Source organism: Myotis brandtii, unplaced genomic scaffold, assembly GCF_000412655.1.
Source record: "Myotis brandtii unplaced genomic scaffold, ASM41265v1 scaffold640, whole genome shotgun sequence".
In the NCBI taxonomy this organism is placed as follows: domain Eukaryota; kingdom Metazoa; phylum Chordata; class Mammalia; order Chiroptera; family Vespertilionidae; genus Myotis; species Myotis brandtii.
The window spans coordinates 397,507-414,473 of NW_005370461.1; the positions used below are offsets into that span (position 1 = coordinate 397,507).

At 32.9% G+C, this 16,967-nt stretch overlaps 1 protein-coding gene across 8 annotated transcripts in view; it reads right to left on the bottom strand.

Moving 5' to 3' along the window:
- Positions 1-566: 566 nt before the first annotated feature.
- AP5M1 (adaptor-related protein complex 5, mu 1 subunit) overlaps positions 567-16,967 on the bottom strand; it is a 24,248-nt gene continuing 7,847 nt past the window's right edge. Inside the window, exons 3-10 of one of the 8 annotated variants that reach the window (XM_014528586.1) lie at positions 14,694-14,921; positions 13,231-13,370; positions 12,226-12,311; positions 12,014-12,132; positions 9,047-9,143; positions 7,041-7,119; positions 5,140-5,190; positions 567-5,003 (exon numbers count right to left, since the gene is read on the bottom strand). In XM_014528586.1, the coding sequence (XP_014384072.1) occupies positions 5,163-5,190; positions 7,041-7,119; positions 9,047-9,143; positions 12,014-12,132; positions 12,226-12,311; positions 13,231-13,370; positions 14,694-14,921 (777 nt within the window). In that variant the 3' untranslated portion in view covers positions 567-5,003; positions 5,140-5,162. Of the gene's footprint in view, positions 5,026-5,048; positions 5,225-6,260; positions 6,804-6,907; positions 7,120-9,046; positions 9,144-12,013; positions 12,133-12,225; positions 12,312-13,230; positions 13,371-14,693; positions 14,922-16,967 lie in introns of those variants that run through there. The other 7 variants (XM_005880548.2, XM_005880549.2, XM_014528585.1 and 4 more) reach the window with 7 other exon arrangements.

Sequence of the window (16,967 nt, forward strand, 5' to 3'; positions counted from 1 at the left end):
ATATATTATCCTAATGGTTAATAATAAAGTGTCTGGCTAAAAGGTTCTCAGGAGCCTATTGCATGGGCTAATCATCTTTGCTGTGATAAGATTTTTAGGCTGAAATATGTAAGATTGTGATTTTACTGTTGGTGAATTTCAAATTAGTTCTTCAAAAATTAGTCAGTCCAAAAGAGATTACAGAATACTGAATTGTTGTATTCAATAACACCTGCTAAGAGACCAGGTTAAAAAAAAAAAAGAGAGAGACCAAGTAAAAAATGGTATTTAAATTCCTGTTAAATTCTATACTTCTATAACATGAGTAACTGAAATTGTTCATTTTAGATATGTGAAAGCTTAAATTCTTTCTGAATTTTTAATTAACTTTCCCATTTTATAATACTTATTAAAGTTTTAGAAGTCCGATTGGCATGCACGGTTTCAACCGCTGTCTATTCTCAAGTTAGTTTTTATGAAGTAGCTTAAAATAATTGCTCACAAACGCTCTCTCAATTATCAAGCTGTTTCTCCAATGAACATATTATATATTCAATTACACAGTCACTTCAGTAATTTCACAATTGTTTTCATATTTGCTTAATTTTCAGTTTATTATTTCTTATGCACTGTAGTTTCTAGGGGAAAAGTTACATAAAGCATTTGGAAATCCTTGGATTGCTTCTCAACCTTTTGGCTAAGAGCAGGTGTGGAGATAAACAGAAGGTATATTTAATGAGTTCGTTTTTTTTTAATGAGATACATTTGCTGGAGACAGAAATCTTTAAATAAGAAAGTATTAAGTTTGATATTTATGCATTTTGAAGACAATCGACAAACACTTAAGTTAAATGTTACTTATTCTTTTAAAATGTACAAATTATTTTTATCATCACTCACGCATTATTATAGCAGGGAGAACAGTAGATTGAAGTTGCAACAAATATTCTTTCAACACTTCAATAAACACAATGTAAACATTCACTTTAATAATGTTTCCTTTGTTAACACCAAACTGCACTTTTCTTTGCCTCTGGCTGAGCCATGACTAGCTGAGTAGCAACAGCGGAGTGCTGAAAGAATTTTTCAATAGCAATTTGCTTGTTCTAATTTACTTTTCAAGGTTGATGATCAGGATCACTATGTTCTTGCAAAAAGATCTATTTCTATTAATGTGATCCAATCATTCTTCTTGTTCTCATCATATTTAGTTCCCCTGGCAGCTTTAAGTGAGTCAGATGTAAAGCTTTTTTAGTTTGAACACAATCATCACTCCTCAACAAGATTAAGAAATAGAACTCATATAATTTAAAAATCTTACACAATGCATATTGAAAAAGTAGAGCTTATTTCAAATGTATTAATAGTCTAATTATGTAATGGGAATTAAATCAAGTTATTCTCTACATCTTCAATAAATTTCAAAATAGCTAAATTTTCCCAATCTCCTTTCTGTGAGGGACTTTGTATTAGTTCCAATGTGTATAGTTCCAATATTCAAAGAGCCCTAGCTAAGTGATTTGTAAAATTCAATGATATTACTTCACACTAAATAAAACAGGCCAGGAAAAGAAACTCTTCCTTCAATCACCGGAAAATCAACAAAGTTAACAATATAAATCAAATGGATCACATTTATGCAGGCTGTGCTTCTAAAAGGGAAAAATCACAGGGTTTAAAAATAAATATTGCCATTAATTATCTCTTTATAACCTGCAGAGGGCACTCAAGTCCCTTGAGAGAAAAAGTGAAAATTTTAAGAGGGATAACAATATTCTTTTACAAAACTATCATTTAAAAGGACATTTAAAGGAAACATACACTTTGACTTTACATGTTGACGGATTATTAAAATATACAAATTTTCACATATCCCATTGGAGAAACAATTCATCAGGTGGTTTCCATCCCAGGGCATCTGTCAATCTGTAAATGCGAAATGCTGTGCATCATATATTAGCACTACACTGCCAACAACTGTGCAGATTAGCCAGGGTCTTAGAGAAATCAACCTGGACCTCAGAGCAGCCTGCTTACAAGACAATAAACGAGTCATAGAGATATGGCCTTGCACTGCTGCAGGCTATATGTGGACAATATTATCATTCCTCTAAAACAGTTGATGAAAAAAATTAGAAGCTAGCTGAAGCTCATAAAAGTTTTAATCATTTTGTAATAGTGATCTCATGAATTCTTTGGAAATTTTTATGTTAATGAACCTCTTCATTACTATTAACTAACACTGTGTTTGGAGGAAAGATATTTGAATATTTGAATTATTTCCTCTGACATGACACTTAACATATGTATTAAAATACATTACATATACATACATGTACATATGATTTATACAGATTCTGATACATATTTCAAAATATATTGCAACATTTCATTAAAAATATTTACTGCATAGTGAATTATTAAAAATACTAGTTTTCTTAGCAACATAGCTAGGGGATCCTGCCTTTCATCTTATATTTTTTCTGATCCTCAATTTCTGTGATTAAGTAACCGGCTATCAAAAGATATTTGGAAAGTTTGGTTACTAAATTGAAACAGGAGAGGCTGATACCCAGGGAAGTTAGAGGTGCTTCTTTGAGTCATTGTTTCAATTTAGAAATTGGGTCACAGAGACTTTGGAACAAAATAATGTATAATTATGTAAATACATAACTTGTATTGCAAACTGCTACTAGGATAATGAACAATTATAGAGCATTTAAAATGCTCTGTCTATAATAACATTAATCACTAATAACAACTTAGTATTTAAAAACAAATTTTTGTTAAAAATTATTTTCTTTTTTAAGGGTCTTAAACTAAATGTGGAATAGATCCGCACATTTGATATCTTGCAAGATAAATTTTGACAATGGTAAGTTTTTTAAGATGAATTTTTTGAGAAACCGTAGCACAAAACGTATCTTAAAATGTTATTCTTAAAATATTGTGCAAGATTCCAAAGACTATTTCAAAGTCTTAAAGTTATGGAAGAAGAGGTACACAGCTAAATGGAAAGGAAGGCAGAAAAATAGTAAACAATGCTGTGGAAAATGGTTAGTTTGATAATTTAAAATAATTACTTGGAAGTATTCTTGTAATAGCATCATTTACCTTCTTTATGAACAAAAACCTTCATTCTGAAAGTGAACGCAATTATCCTTATTATGGGAACATAAGTTGTTTTCCTCAAGAAAGGACAAAGTTAACAAATAAAGCCTTGAAATCAGAAGTCTTAAGATGAATACTTGTGTATTACATGTTTCCGCAATTGGATTTACCACATAGCATGACCTTTTTAAATGGGAGGAGGGTGGGAAGAAACCATGCAATTTAATAAAACTGAAGCATTTTTTCAACTTAAATTGTAGTGACTGCTTTGATTTTTGGGCTATCTCAGGGTCAATGAGTATATTCTCCAGTACATGAAACAAAACTAGAAGATATACTTAGAATGTAGTCTTTCTTCTTTTTTCAAAGACTATGTTTCCTAAAAATCATTGTTAGACAAAGCAAAAAAGAAATGTTTGTTCTGTTACGTAAGAAATAAACTTCATTTGGTATTCAATTGACTTTCTAACTTAGCAGACAGGACTTTACATCTTCAAATACTGAAAATAAATTGCATTCTTGGCCCTTGCTTTAAAAGGTTAGAGAGAATAAACGCACACCCTGGTAGTGTTCTAGTGATCTCCCTAATCTCAGTTGCACTTTGTCAGAACGAGGTAACTGGTAGTTAAGTGAAATACCCTAGATCAAAGGGGGATTAATCACCAACTGAATCCTTGCTGAATAAACCTGTCATTCAAGAAAATTATTTCCACTGAACTTAGCAGAGGATTGAAGGTATTTGCATAACAGGGACCAACGTACTTCAGCCAGGTTAAAAGGTTCAGAATTTATCCTATGTTTAGCTTTTTGCCTCCTTTTCCTTTCAGCAGCGTGGTACAATGGTTTCTAATCTGATAATACAGCCAACTATCTAAATGATGTCAGAACAGGAAAGTATTGCAAAGTTTGGATGAGGGATGGATCAATTTCACTTTCAGTAACTCCTAAATCTGATTTGTTGGAATTTAAGATGTAATCCTAAAAAAGTCCCTTAAACCTGAGGACTGTTTATTAACATCCCTTTCCTGACCTTTGTCTTAGAAACAACCGTTCTGCTGTGGCAGCAGTCCCTGCAGAGGCTCTGGATGCAAACTCAACCTCCCTCCCTCCCAGGGGTGGTGTAGGAGTCTATGAATGGCTATGAAGTGGTTTGAAATACTATAATAAAAAAAAGGAGAATATTAGCTGTTGTTATTATGTACAAAATTGTGTTTCGAGAGACCTTAAATTATACAATACATAAAATCACAATTTCAACTCAAATACTTAGTTGGTGTAAAACAGAATTTTATAAGACAGATTAATGTTTAATCAAGAAAACATTTTTAAACAAATAATTCTCTTAAGAATTTCTGACAGGGCTATTTACTTCAAACCTGATATTTAAATCAATTATTTTAAGAAAGTTAAAAAATGCCCACCTCTGTAAGGGCTTAAAAAAGTTTAAAAAATATTGTTTAGAGAAGAAGGATTTCACCAAAATCATGAACCATTTTTTCTGGAGCACATTTTCAGAAATTTAACACTTTTTGTACCATTTGGATCTACTGAAGAATAATTACCTATATGATAGATAACAGATTTCATAATCATATTTTGCACTAAAAAGGAATTTAGCAGTTTTGCATCTAGAGTAGGTCTGATACCATCCAAATCTTTGGAAATAGGTGCTCATATTCACTGCAAAGGCAAAGCATCTTTCAAGTTAAAAAATGCAAAGAATAGTTATCAAAGAAAATGAATAAAATCCATAGTGAGATAATTTTTTAGAAAATGATTGAAGTTTTAACCCAAGAAAGGACTCTTAAGAGTGTCTTATAGCTTAGAATAAGAACATGTCAATCACGATTAAGCTTCTGGATCGGAATCCCTTTGAAATGCAGCTGTTTCTTCTTTAATTGTGGCAGCGGAGTCTGAAGAAAAGAAAGGTCCAGCCTTAAAGATGAGTAAGGAATACAAAATAGCTCAGGATTAGTTGTGGAGTTCAAAGGTCGCTAATTACACTAAGGAGTTCCCAGACACAGGGAAAACATTAAACAGGTCACCTACCAAACGGGAAGCAGACTTTGTCTTCAGAAATTATCCCGAAGTGACAGGTTTCTAGACAAAATCAAAAGCATCACAATGTGTCCAGCTGATCTCAACGGGAAGAAAACAAGAGCTGGTTTTAGTTTTGTAGCATTATGTTAGAATGGAATGGCAACAGATGGCCTTAGGTTGCCCAGGGCCCCACACTTTTCCAGTCCGCCCTAGATTTTCCTCAGGTTTCTAGAAATGTCAAACCAGATTCACTGGTTTTCTGATTGCTTATAGTTTTCCCTAAAGGATTATTACACTGAATCTCTGCCTACTCACTAGATAAATGCCTCTTGCCTATCTTAGTGTACTTTGCTGAACATTTATACAATCAAGATGTCCAAATGGCTCCATTAATATTAACATAAATTAAATATAAGCTTTCCTTGAGTTAAAGAAGGATCAAATGACTAAAGGAGAGTCATTTTTTTTATTCTTTCAAAAGGAAGGTTTTTACTACTATGATTAAGCTAGACTAATAAGTTAAAGTCCTGATCAGGCAGTTATTCTATTTCCTGTGTTACTAGGATAATTTTGAACAGAGAACATTATGCCACAATAATGCCTTGCAAAAAATAAGAGTTTATAATGAGTAGGATTGACCTTAATTAAAAAATCACATTTCAAATCCTAAATTTATATGCAATATCCCTGCAAATTATCACAATTCCCTTTCAAGGAGTTAGCAGCTTTTTCTAAGCTTTTCCTTAAGAGACTCATTAAAAAATAGAAACTAAGATATAATTTAATTGAATACTAATCTGTAATGTATATTTTTTCATAACACTTCTAATTGTGTTCCATGAAAAGAAACTTGACATGGATTAAGATTTGAGGATCTTGAGATTTTATCTTTTCTTGAATGGTCACTTAAAAGTCCAACTTGACAATGAACTGCTTTGAAAACAGAATGAGACATATAATTGTCAAGACAGGTAAAGAATAAAGAGTATGACTAGATGATTCCTGAGGAAACTAAGATAATGCTAATAGAGTGATAATGACAAATTTAAAAAAATATGCTATATGAATTTTTACCTGAACTTATTCATTAATGAATAATAATAAAATATGAAAAGGCAATATAATACCTAAATTTATCTTTAAAAATTTGGCTGCACACATTAAGTGATCACAAAACACCATGCTCATCTTCTGAAGATATACCACCCCTCTTACTATTCTTATTGACACCCTAAAGCAAATTGTTATTGTGGCAGATAATAAGCTTACCTGAAAAGTAACTCCAGAACAGAGATAAATACCTTAACTAGAATTATGCAGATTCTTTATAAGTCAATTGGGTAGTTCTGATTAAGAACAGTGTACTATTTAAAGAATTTTGCTTTGTTTTCATTGGCTGTTTTTTTTTCCCTCTCAAGAGATTTACAGTTGTTTCTAATGTGGTCTCTGGCATTCTGTAACAACACAATATACTAGAAGCTTGGTACTCAGGTTCGGAACAACAATCCATCAAGAGTGGCTGCCTGCAGGTCTGAACTGAAGAGGAACCTGAGCCTGTATCCAGGAAGCTCAGTGGAGTAAAGGGCTGCAATCGATTAGCCATGTCTGCCGTAGGCACAGGAAGGAACATGTGGCAGGGTAACTCAGGACTAGAATCACTACTGGTTTATGCTCTGAATCATAGTTGAGAAAAATCAAAGAATAACAAAATTAGAGACATTAGTCTTGAAAGTGTTTTTTTGTCAAACTATGTCAGACTAAAAACATCAAACAAGAGTATTTTTATAATTAAATCATTTAATGTTTTCTCATTCATAGGTTATATGCATACACATTAAAAATAAAAGACTATGATTTAATTTAGGCTATGTTACTATTGTATAAGCCTTATTTAAACATGAGATAATTACAGTAATAATGATCCATATGTTACTGGAGCAGGAGCTTTAGAATTCCAGATGTAATAGTCAGAAGAAATTAGTTTCCGGTCTGAAAAATAAAAGAAATAAATGATCAATGTTAATAAATTGTATTAACAAAAATTCAGTAAGAGACAGATATTTTAAAGTTGTGGAATACAATTATTTCAAGGAAGGCAATACTTTGAAATATCCATTTTAATTTGACTTTTTCAAGGCATTATTATAACTCTTACCATTTCAAAAATTTGGTTTCACTAAAACATTTAAATAATCCATGTTTAAGTTTATTTTTGTCAAATTTACGCCAAAATCCCTCATTTATGTCAAATCGGCCATTTCCCCTCCTCACATTTTCCCTAAATTTTGTTTCTATGGATCATTACTTCAAGCACAAAAACAGTAAAAAAAATTTACATTGGTTTCCCTTTTGTAACCTCTTTACCAAGGTCCTGATTTTGATCTTGCAATTATTCTCTACCCATTGAAAGTTTCAGAGATAGAACTTTCTAAAAATGTTTTTAAAAGATTGCTTCAGTGGTTTCTTTTCTTTTTTTAAATTTTATTATTTTTTTTTTATTGCTTAAAGTATTACAAAGAGTATTTCCCCCATTGACCTCTCCCTAGCCACTCCCACCACCCATCACATGCCCTAAACCCCTACTATCTGTGTCCATTGTTATGCTTATATGCATGCATACAAGTCCTTCGGTTGATCTCTTACCCCACCTCTCGGCTTCAGTGGTTTCTTATAGTTCTGATCAAATCTAAGCTTTTTGCTTTAAGAGCTTTATAACTTTGGACAAATGACAACTCTTTTTGAAGTAACGTTTTTTGCTATGTAAAATTAAGATAATGCTCATTTGGAGCTAGACACCTGTAAATTCTTATCACATACATCACTAAATATCTAATTTTGCCTTTTCTACCTTTCTTCTTCATGCCCTTCTTCATAGTGAAAAGGATATAGTTAGGATATATTACCTTATCTTTCTATTTATTTATTTTTTCCCAGTTTGGGAACTTAGTGACACTGAGAGGCAACATAGCATATTGGTTAAGCGGCCAGGCTTCAGAGCTAGACTATGTGGGTTTGATTCCTAGATCTGCCATTTACTAGTTATGTGACTCTAATCTCTCTGTTCCGTCAACATCCTCCTCTGTAAAATGGAAATAACACATAATAGGATTATATAAAAATCAATGAGTTAACACATAAAATACTTAGAATTGTTCCTGGCATACAATAAGCAATACATGTTAGCCCTTATTATTTAAGTTAACATTTTGCATTCTGTATTCCATAGATACAGTCTAAAATATTGGTCTGTTTGAATTTAGACGAAACCACTGGTTTGTCCAAACTGACATAACTATATTATGCCTTCACACACACACACACACACAACATTATGAAGACCATTCTACATATAATTATCTCTTTAAAAAACTGCCCCAAAAAATGGTGCAGGAGAAAATAGGAAAAACCTTAAGAAGGTAAAGAATATGACATTCTAATTACATTACACAGAACTTATTATTGTCCTTAACAAGTAATTACTTAGAATCCTGAAGTAAATAATACTATTATTTCCATTTTACAGATGCGGAAACTAAAACTTTGAAAAGTTAACTTGCCTAAAATTACACAGATAACAAACTGTCTGAGCTAGACTTAAACCCTTGTCTGTCCAACACCAAAGCCCCTATGAATAACCCCTGAAAAAAAAGTGTATATTATAAACAGAGCAAAATAAATCCAATTTTAAAGTCCATCTCTACACCAATTCTTGCCCATCCAGATAATTTCATAAACAGAAGAAGGCAGAGGACAATATAAAGTACACAAACTCTTACACAGAATAGGATCAGGCCAGAATTTTATAAATTGGGATTATTCCCTGATCTTTTTCAGTTACATTTTAATTTTACCTTAGGTAATAACTGCATAACATCATTTTAATTCCCTCAAGTTAGTATGAATCTGTACAACTTACGTGTGTTTATTTTTGGTTTTCCTGATGCAAAAACTTGAACTGAATGCTGATCCGCGTAACACCCAGTAAGTGTGTAATCTAAGATCCTAAAATGAAGCTAGACAAAGAAGAAAAATGTACCAAATTGAGATGATTCTTTGGTAAAAATAAAAGGTCACATTATTTTCCTTGACGCAATTTTGGGAATTCACAAAGTTCACAAATTTTAAATCACAAATATTGAAGCTGAATATTGTGTGTGTGTGTGCATATGTATACATATACACACACCATTTCCCCTTTGCATTAGGGTCATTTCCTTGTAAGGCTGGCATCATGAAGTCCTTCACATATACCGGGCACTTCACTAATATGAACTCTGACCCTTACTGCAAGGTATCCTTATTGTATAAATGAGAGAACTGAAGTTCAGAGATGAAAGCAATTAGAATCCCAGCATGTAAGTAGCAGAGCTGGCACTTGAACTCAGACCTGACTGATTACAAAGCTGATGCTCCTTCCCCTATGGTGTCTGGTGTTCTGGATATTCTCTTCTACCTCTAAGGCTATGTGGTTGTGATATATTTAGATCATAATTCTTCTACAGGCAGAAACATATATATCTTCTACCAAACCACAAAAATACAATTATGAAAAGAAAAACACCAGTTTATTCTGGTGTTCAGAAGAAATGAGATGCTCTACTTAATTTTCCAGAAAAATGAACTTTATCTTTTATACATCTAAACTTAGAAATCACCCCTTCTCTCACCTATAAATCCTTTCTAAAATGTAATCCATAGGTCTCGGATTTAATGGATAATATTGTGTCATTAGTATAAATGCCAATTATTATGTGGGATTCTAACAGCAAGGGCCATTAGTACCTTCTCTGAAAGCACAGCCCTGGGTGCCTGAGTCACAATGATATTCACATTAACCATGAAGGTTCTATATCTTACAGAGCTCCAGTCCCCTCGGTTCTCTTCATCTTTGCTGCTAAAAGTTCCTGATTTTGCAATACCCTGATTAACTTTTTAAATACTTTTTCTTTCTTCTATCTCCCTTCCTTGCAAATTTCTCCCACTTCCTAACTTTCTCATTTGATTACAAAACTAACTGATCACTTGCATAGAATGTAATTTCCAGATCTTTGCAATGTCTTTCCTGTTGCAACTCAAATTATCTCAACAATAAAGGGCTTTTAATTGCTTGTTTAGCATAATTCTGGATGCTGAAAGTTATGACAAGGTTGATTTCCAAAAAGCTAGATATTATAAAAATAAGTCTATTTAGTGAACACAAATATGTAGTACATGCTTTCAATTAAACTACATCTGGTTAGGTGATGGAAATGAATAGAAAAGTCATAATCCCTACCTTTGAAAGACATACAATGTAGTAACTAACATCCCACATTTTTTCTGAAAAATATCTGGAAGCAGGAATATTTATAATAATCCTTGAAACAAAGCTTGTGGACATAGTTGAAATTAAGACAGAAGAAATGAATGTCACAAGTGTACTTCTGACTTCAGAAGTACTAATGCTTTTATGTATGGATTTCAATCTCTCTTCTTTGATACTATTCTATTTAGATTTTGCTGTTACTTTTGACCACCTCTTCAATTTCCTTCATTGGTTCTTCCGAATCCCTTATTCTCTCTCTCTTTTTAAAAAAATCTTATTTCCACTGACTCGACTATTTCTTTTCCATGGATAACTCCTAAATCCTATATATAGTTGAGCTCCCTCCTGAGAATCCTGCTCCAAGTTTTTAGCTACCTTCTGAACACTTACACTGGGATACATTGCTATCACCAGCAACATTCATGATATGAAGCCCGCTCCCTCTCAACTTTCTCCACATCAGTATTTTCTTCTAACTACTATACTGATCCATTCATCAAATATTTATTGTGGCAGGTATTGGACTAGATGTTGGTAGTAAAACAATGAATGAATGAGACTCACATGGACTCCACTCTCTTGGAGCCTCAAGTCTTGTTTAAATTACATACATTTTTAATAATACCATCTTTGACTTTAAAGTACTTATTGTCTCTATATTTAATTAGTGACCAAGGCTTTATGTTTATTACAACTCCTACAGCAGTCTCTTCCTTTTATTCTCATCCTTTCTCTTTCTGTGACACTACAGGAACTCAGCATCATTAACTTACACCTTTCATCTGGAATACTAATAGAGCTAAAAAATAGTTTATCTATAGTTATTTTTTTCTCTCACCTTCTTCACATACATTCCAGCTTAATCTTTATAAAGTATCACTTTCTGAAAGACCACTCACTCCCCTACTCAAAAAAATTATAACTTTTTCTAATAAAGGAATAAAAATTAGATTGAAACCCTCTACAATCCACACCTAAACCATGTATCCAGCCTTATGTGCTACTATTGTTCCTGGTACTGGTTCCTAAGCATGCTTTGTTATCCTTCAATCTTCTATGTTATCTCTTTAATTCATACAAATGTTAGTCTTCATGGCTTCACATTCATGCTTATCTGGGCCTCAGAGTTTTGCTTAAATTCCATTTCTATTGCAATGCTTTCCTTGACCACATTGGTCAAAAGTGCTCACTTTTTCTTTGAAATACCAAAAGCAGTTAGCACTGATCAATTGTTGACATGGATTATTGAAAATAACTCTAGGGGAAAAGGACTACATTTTACATTTTTGGTATACAAATTTCACATGTGATCATGATAGCTGGGCAGAAATAGATTAAGGTGAGGTGTTTAGGTCATACTTACCTGCTTCACCTTAAAGGTTTTACAGTATTAAGTGAAAAAGAAAGTTACTAACACTAAACAAAAATAATCTCAAAAAAATAAAAAAGGAACAGCACAGACAAAAAAACCCCAGAGTTTTAAAAAATTACTAGAAAACATTAAAAATCAATTAGGTATATGTAATTTAGAAACAAAGGAAAGGTTTCTAAGGGAGTGAGTTATTCAAATATATTTACCTTTAAATATGCTGTACCCCCAATGCAAATGTGGTCAAATGGCTGCTTCTCATGGCTCTTGGCTCCAAAAGTTACAGTTCCAGAAAGACTAATTTCCATTGATTTTGGGAACTTCTGTCCTAAAAACAAAAATTTACCAATCAAATAGCCTAAATTAAGTAGATTCTAAAGCAAATGAATGAAAAATAATCAATAAACAAAACCTGGCTCACCAATAATCCAGATCAATAAGCTTTTCTCTCGAAATACTTCGAGCTGGCCAAAACTAACTTTGTATTCCACATGTGTGATTGGACCTCTTTAAAAAAGGACACAATACAAAAAAAAAAAAAGTCACAGATATAACAATTTTAAGAAATCTAAGTCAAATCTTGCTACTGTTACTTAATACAAGGGAAGCATAAAAGCATTTCTATATCCAAGTTGGCAGAATAGAGTAGAACAAATAATATTATATCTCAAAAAATGCCAGAAGCATAATAAACATTTTGGTGATGACATATATTTCATTATTAATTCTAAAGATAAATATAAAATCATATAGAATATATTACTAGTCACATAGATTGACATAACATCAAAACTATAATTTTAATATACATTTAGATACATTTTGCAAAGAACTATGCTGCAGAATGAGTTTAAAAGTAGAATGATGAGGAAGTACAGTTGACCCTTGATTAACATAGGTCCCTACACAGTTCAAACCTGTGTTGTCCACAGGTCAACCTTTTCAATCTATAGTTGGGAATCCGCAGGTGTGGAGGGTCAAGTGTTGATAAGTTTTTGAGGAGCCGAAAGTTATACATGGGTTTTCCACTGCATAGGGTTGGTGGCCCAACCCTCAATTGTATATGAGTCAACTGTAATCTTATGATATGATTGATTTAATTCACCAGATAGTTGATAGCAAGGCTTGACTTATATAGGGTAGAGAGAAATTGCTAGAAATAAAGCCAGAAGTGAAACAATCTCTGAGAAAGCTATGCTGGCTTATGTTTATATTTATTAGCATGTTTAACCAGAAAAATAAAGACACATTTAAAGGTAGAGATTATTTCTATCACTATGTTTTGGTTCAGAATCAGCATTCATTTGAATAGTATTTAAAAAATCTTATAAGTAAGGTTAAAAACAAAGACAGGTAATTCACTGTAGGGCAGTGGAAATGTACTAAGGAAGGCAGAAATCATGGCATCATGTTATTTTATTCCTACCTATTGTAAAATGGTATATGAGCTTCACAGAATTCAAAATTATTTTTCACACTTTCATGAAGTTTTAAATTAACTGTTATTTTTAGTTGTACTTCTTCCTCTTTCATTTGATAAAAGCCTAAAATTGGTGGGACAGGAACCTGGAAATAAACATATACAAACTTTTACATAATTGTCAGGTTAATGGGTCTAAAATATCAATGGCAATTGAGAAAAAAGTCTTGCAGTAATATACTCATTATTTAAAGATACATCTTTAATGACTAATGGGTTACTCCAAGTTGCTTGGATAATAGATGATGGAGCTACATTCGTTGTAAAGGCAAAGATTCTTCCATCTCTTTTTGTTTCCAGAGATGAGAAAGGTGCCTGACAAAGGTGTGCAATTCATTTTTACATTCTTTTTCCCACTCTTGCTCATCCAGGTTCCCCTTTCAGGTCCTCTATGACCTGCCATTTAGGACAGGCAGTGACACTCTGCCCACAGTTCCTGTTGCCCCATTTGTACACTGTGACACCCCACCCCACACTCAGCTCAGCAGTAGCTTACTAAATTGGTTATCAATAATTGATTGAAAGTGAGACAATCTGTAAGCTGGGGTGAGTCCATCAATATTTCTAGTACATCTGAAGTAAGAAATAGGAAGGACCTACTTTTACAGTACACGTCCTAGTACTGGAGGACATATGCAAGCTGAGAAAGCTAGGTGGAAGAGGAGACTGAGAAGCAGAGATGCACAGACAATGTAGACCTTGAGTATAGAGTGATTTTAATTTTAATTTCTGATTCTAGTTTCAGTAAAGCCTGGGTCTACTTCCTATCCTTGAATGACAATGAGATTGCCTCTTGTCTTCTCAAAGTAAATTCAGTTTACTTAAGGTAGCTTGAGGAGGTTTTTCTAAACCACTGATTCACAATTACAAGAAATAAATGGTAAAGTAGGTTTTGGAGTCTGGAAAATTTGGGTTCAAATCTAAGCTCTGCTACTTATCAGTTATATGACCTTGTACAAGCCATTGAACTTCTCTGAGACTCTCCTCATCTGTAAAGTGGGGATAAAAATACAAGGGTTTTGAAAGTGTTAGAGAAAATACATGTAAAGTGCCTAGGATAATGTCTGACACAGCAGTTTTTCAATAAGCAATAAACAGTTATTAATAATATTATATATTTGTAACCACAGCTGCCTAGGATTAAAGGCATTTTTACATGTTCATGGTTCAAACCATAATTATTCCAAGATCTTCCCTATGACCATAAACTCCTTATTTGGGAACATTAAAAAAAATTCCATGACTTTGAAAACATTAAGTGCTGTTACAGACACCAGAGATAAGAGACATCTTATTCAATGAACTGAATCTTCATTTTCATTCATCTGGCAAATAACTCATGAAAAGTTCTCCTTTAGACCAAATGTATGAATGATCTGCAAAGTCTCAACTGTTTCAAGGTTGTTTACCTGGGAAGTGTAGTAGCACAAGTTGAATGATTCTAAAGGTGGAGTGAATGGAAATTTGTAAGGTCCACTAAATGCAGAATCATCCATTGCATCAATGCTACTAGAAGTCAGAATGGCAGAGTCAAGAGAAGTCACACAAGGATGAACTAGAATATCCTGAAGTGGAGATCCATTGGTGGGGAGACTCAAGCTGATGGTAACATTTGGCATGATTCCTTCTAAATCACACTGTAATACAAAAGGAAAATTATTACCAAGATCTTAGAAGCAAACATCTTCTGGGCAAGGCTTTTCAGAATTTATCTGATTCATTTTCCACAACTTACTTACTTTTCTCTTAAGACATTGTTCTCTTTGCTTCTGTTCTCCTTAATAGTGTTATCATGCTCTCAGACACCCAAGCCAGAGACTAGGAGAACCTTCCTGGAATCCTCTGCTTATATTTCTTAATGAAACATAATTTTAATTTTACTCTGTCTATGCTCACAACCTTTCACTATTTTTGTCTCAGTTTGGTATTACTTTGAAAGCCTTTCATTGTTTGGCTCCCACCTACATCTTCAATCATTTTCTACCCTGCAACGAGTGCTGTAGACATAATGAATTCTTGAATTTTCTTGAATAAGTCATAATATCCTATACTTCCATGCTTTTTATGTGCTATTCCCTCCAGCTACAATCTTTTCTCTTTGTAACCTCAGTTCATGTGATGCTTTGTGTGAGGGCTTATATTCTGTATTGTCAGCTCCACAGCCTACCTCTGCAATATAGAGAAGCCCAAGATCTTTTTTCCTATGTGTTATGGGTTAGTTTGCCAATGAGAGGTAATGAGAGACTTGGAAGGTAGAGGGGAAAGGGAAGTCAGTATTCTAGGAAGGTCATGGAAGCTAGATTCGACAGCTTCACAGACCTCTGTTTTCTTCACATCCTTAGTGTCTAGCACATTGCTATGCATGAGACACTAAAAAAAAAAAATGTTTGCTGAATGGATATAGTTTTCTAATTATGGAGCCTACATTTGTTGTCCATTTTAATCTGAAATATTTCACCTTTTTCGTTTTATCTATTGATTGACATATCTATAAATTCAAGAATATATGTGCTATAAAATATAAGTACTTAGAGACTAGGCAGGCATATAAACAGTACCATGCATAACTACTGTCTTATAAAGGTCTTTCAGTGACAGTTACAATAATATCAATCACATTTGAAAATAAAAATGCCATATACTCTTACTATAAAACTGAAAAATATTTTAGTGTTTTAACTTCTACACCATCTGTCATTTCATCTCCAATATAAATTAGCAAGAAAAAAGGTTTTGTTTTTTGACAGATATTTATAAAGGTAACAAAATATGCAAATATTAACAGCAAATACTATTATAATTTTAAAGCAGTCAATTTATATTTATTTAATTAGCTTCTAACATTCTTACAGGGATCAAGAAAATGCAGCCATTATGGAAACCACCAACAAATTATCTGCTTCCTAAGCATTTAAAATACCAGATCACCAGTCATTTACTATAGAATGAGGACATCCATTTTAGAAGAAATTTATGTACTACCCTTTAAACCAATCTGGCATATGTAAATGTGGACTTTTAACTAGAAATTATAAAACAGAAAGGTCTAGGAACTTACTTGATTTTAAAAATAAGAAAAAAAATTTAAGAATTAAGATTTTTCCAAAGACATGGAAAATTAGCGGTAAAGTGGGGACTAGAACTTTAGTCCACTGGTTTTTGGTTATCTACTAGTACTAAGATAAAATGAGGATAATTACTTCCATTTACAACAGGCTTCACAATAAAACTTTGTATACTAAGCTTCTGAAGTACTTAAAAAATGTTTGGCTAACAGATATACTATTTACATACAAGTTTAAAGAAACATTTAATATGTGGGTTAAAGTAGAGCCCTACTCTTTTTACTTTTAGAAGAAAGTTTTTTGAAGAAGAAAGTTTTCCATAACTTGTATCAGACAAAAAAACAGAAATCGAACCAAAATTCCAATACACAATAAACTAGGGTCAGCTTATTAATAAGCTGAGACATTTAAACACCATAGTATTAATTAGTAGTAAATTATATATAACACTAGAGGCCCAATGCACAAAATTCATGCAATGGGCTCTGCCCTCGCAGCCCCAGTTTCATCTGGAAGGTCATCCAGAAGGTCATCTGGACAGTTGTTCTGCTGTTTGGTCTAATTAGTATATTAGCTCTTTATTATATAGGACTAGAGGCCCGGTGCATGAAATTTGTG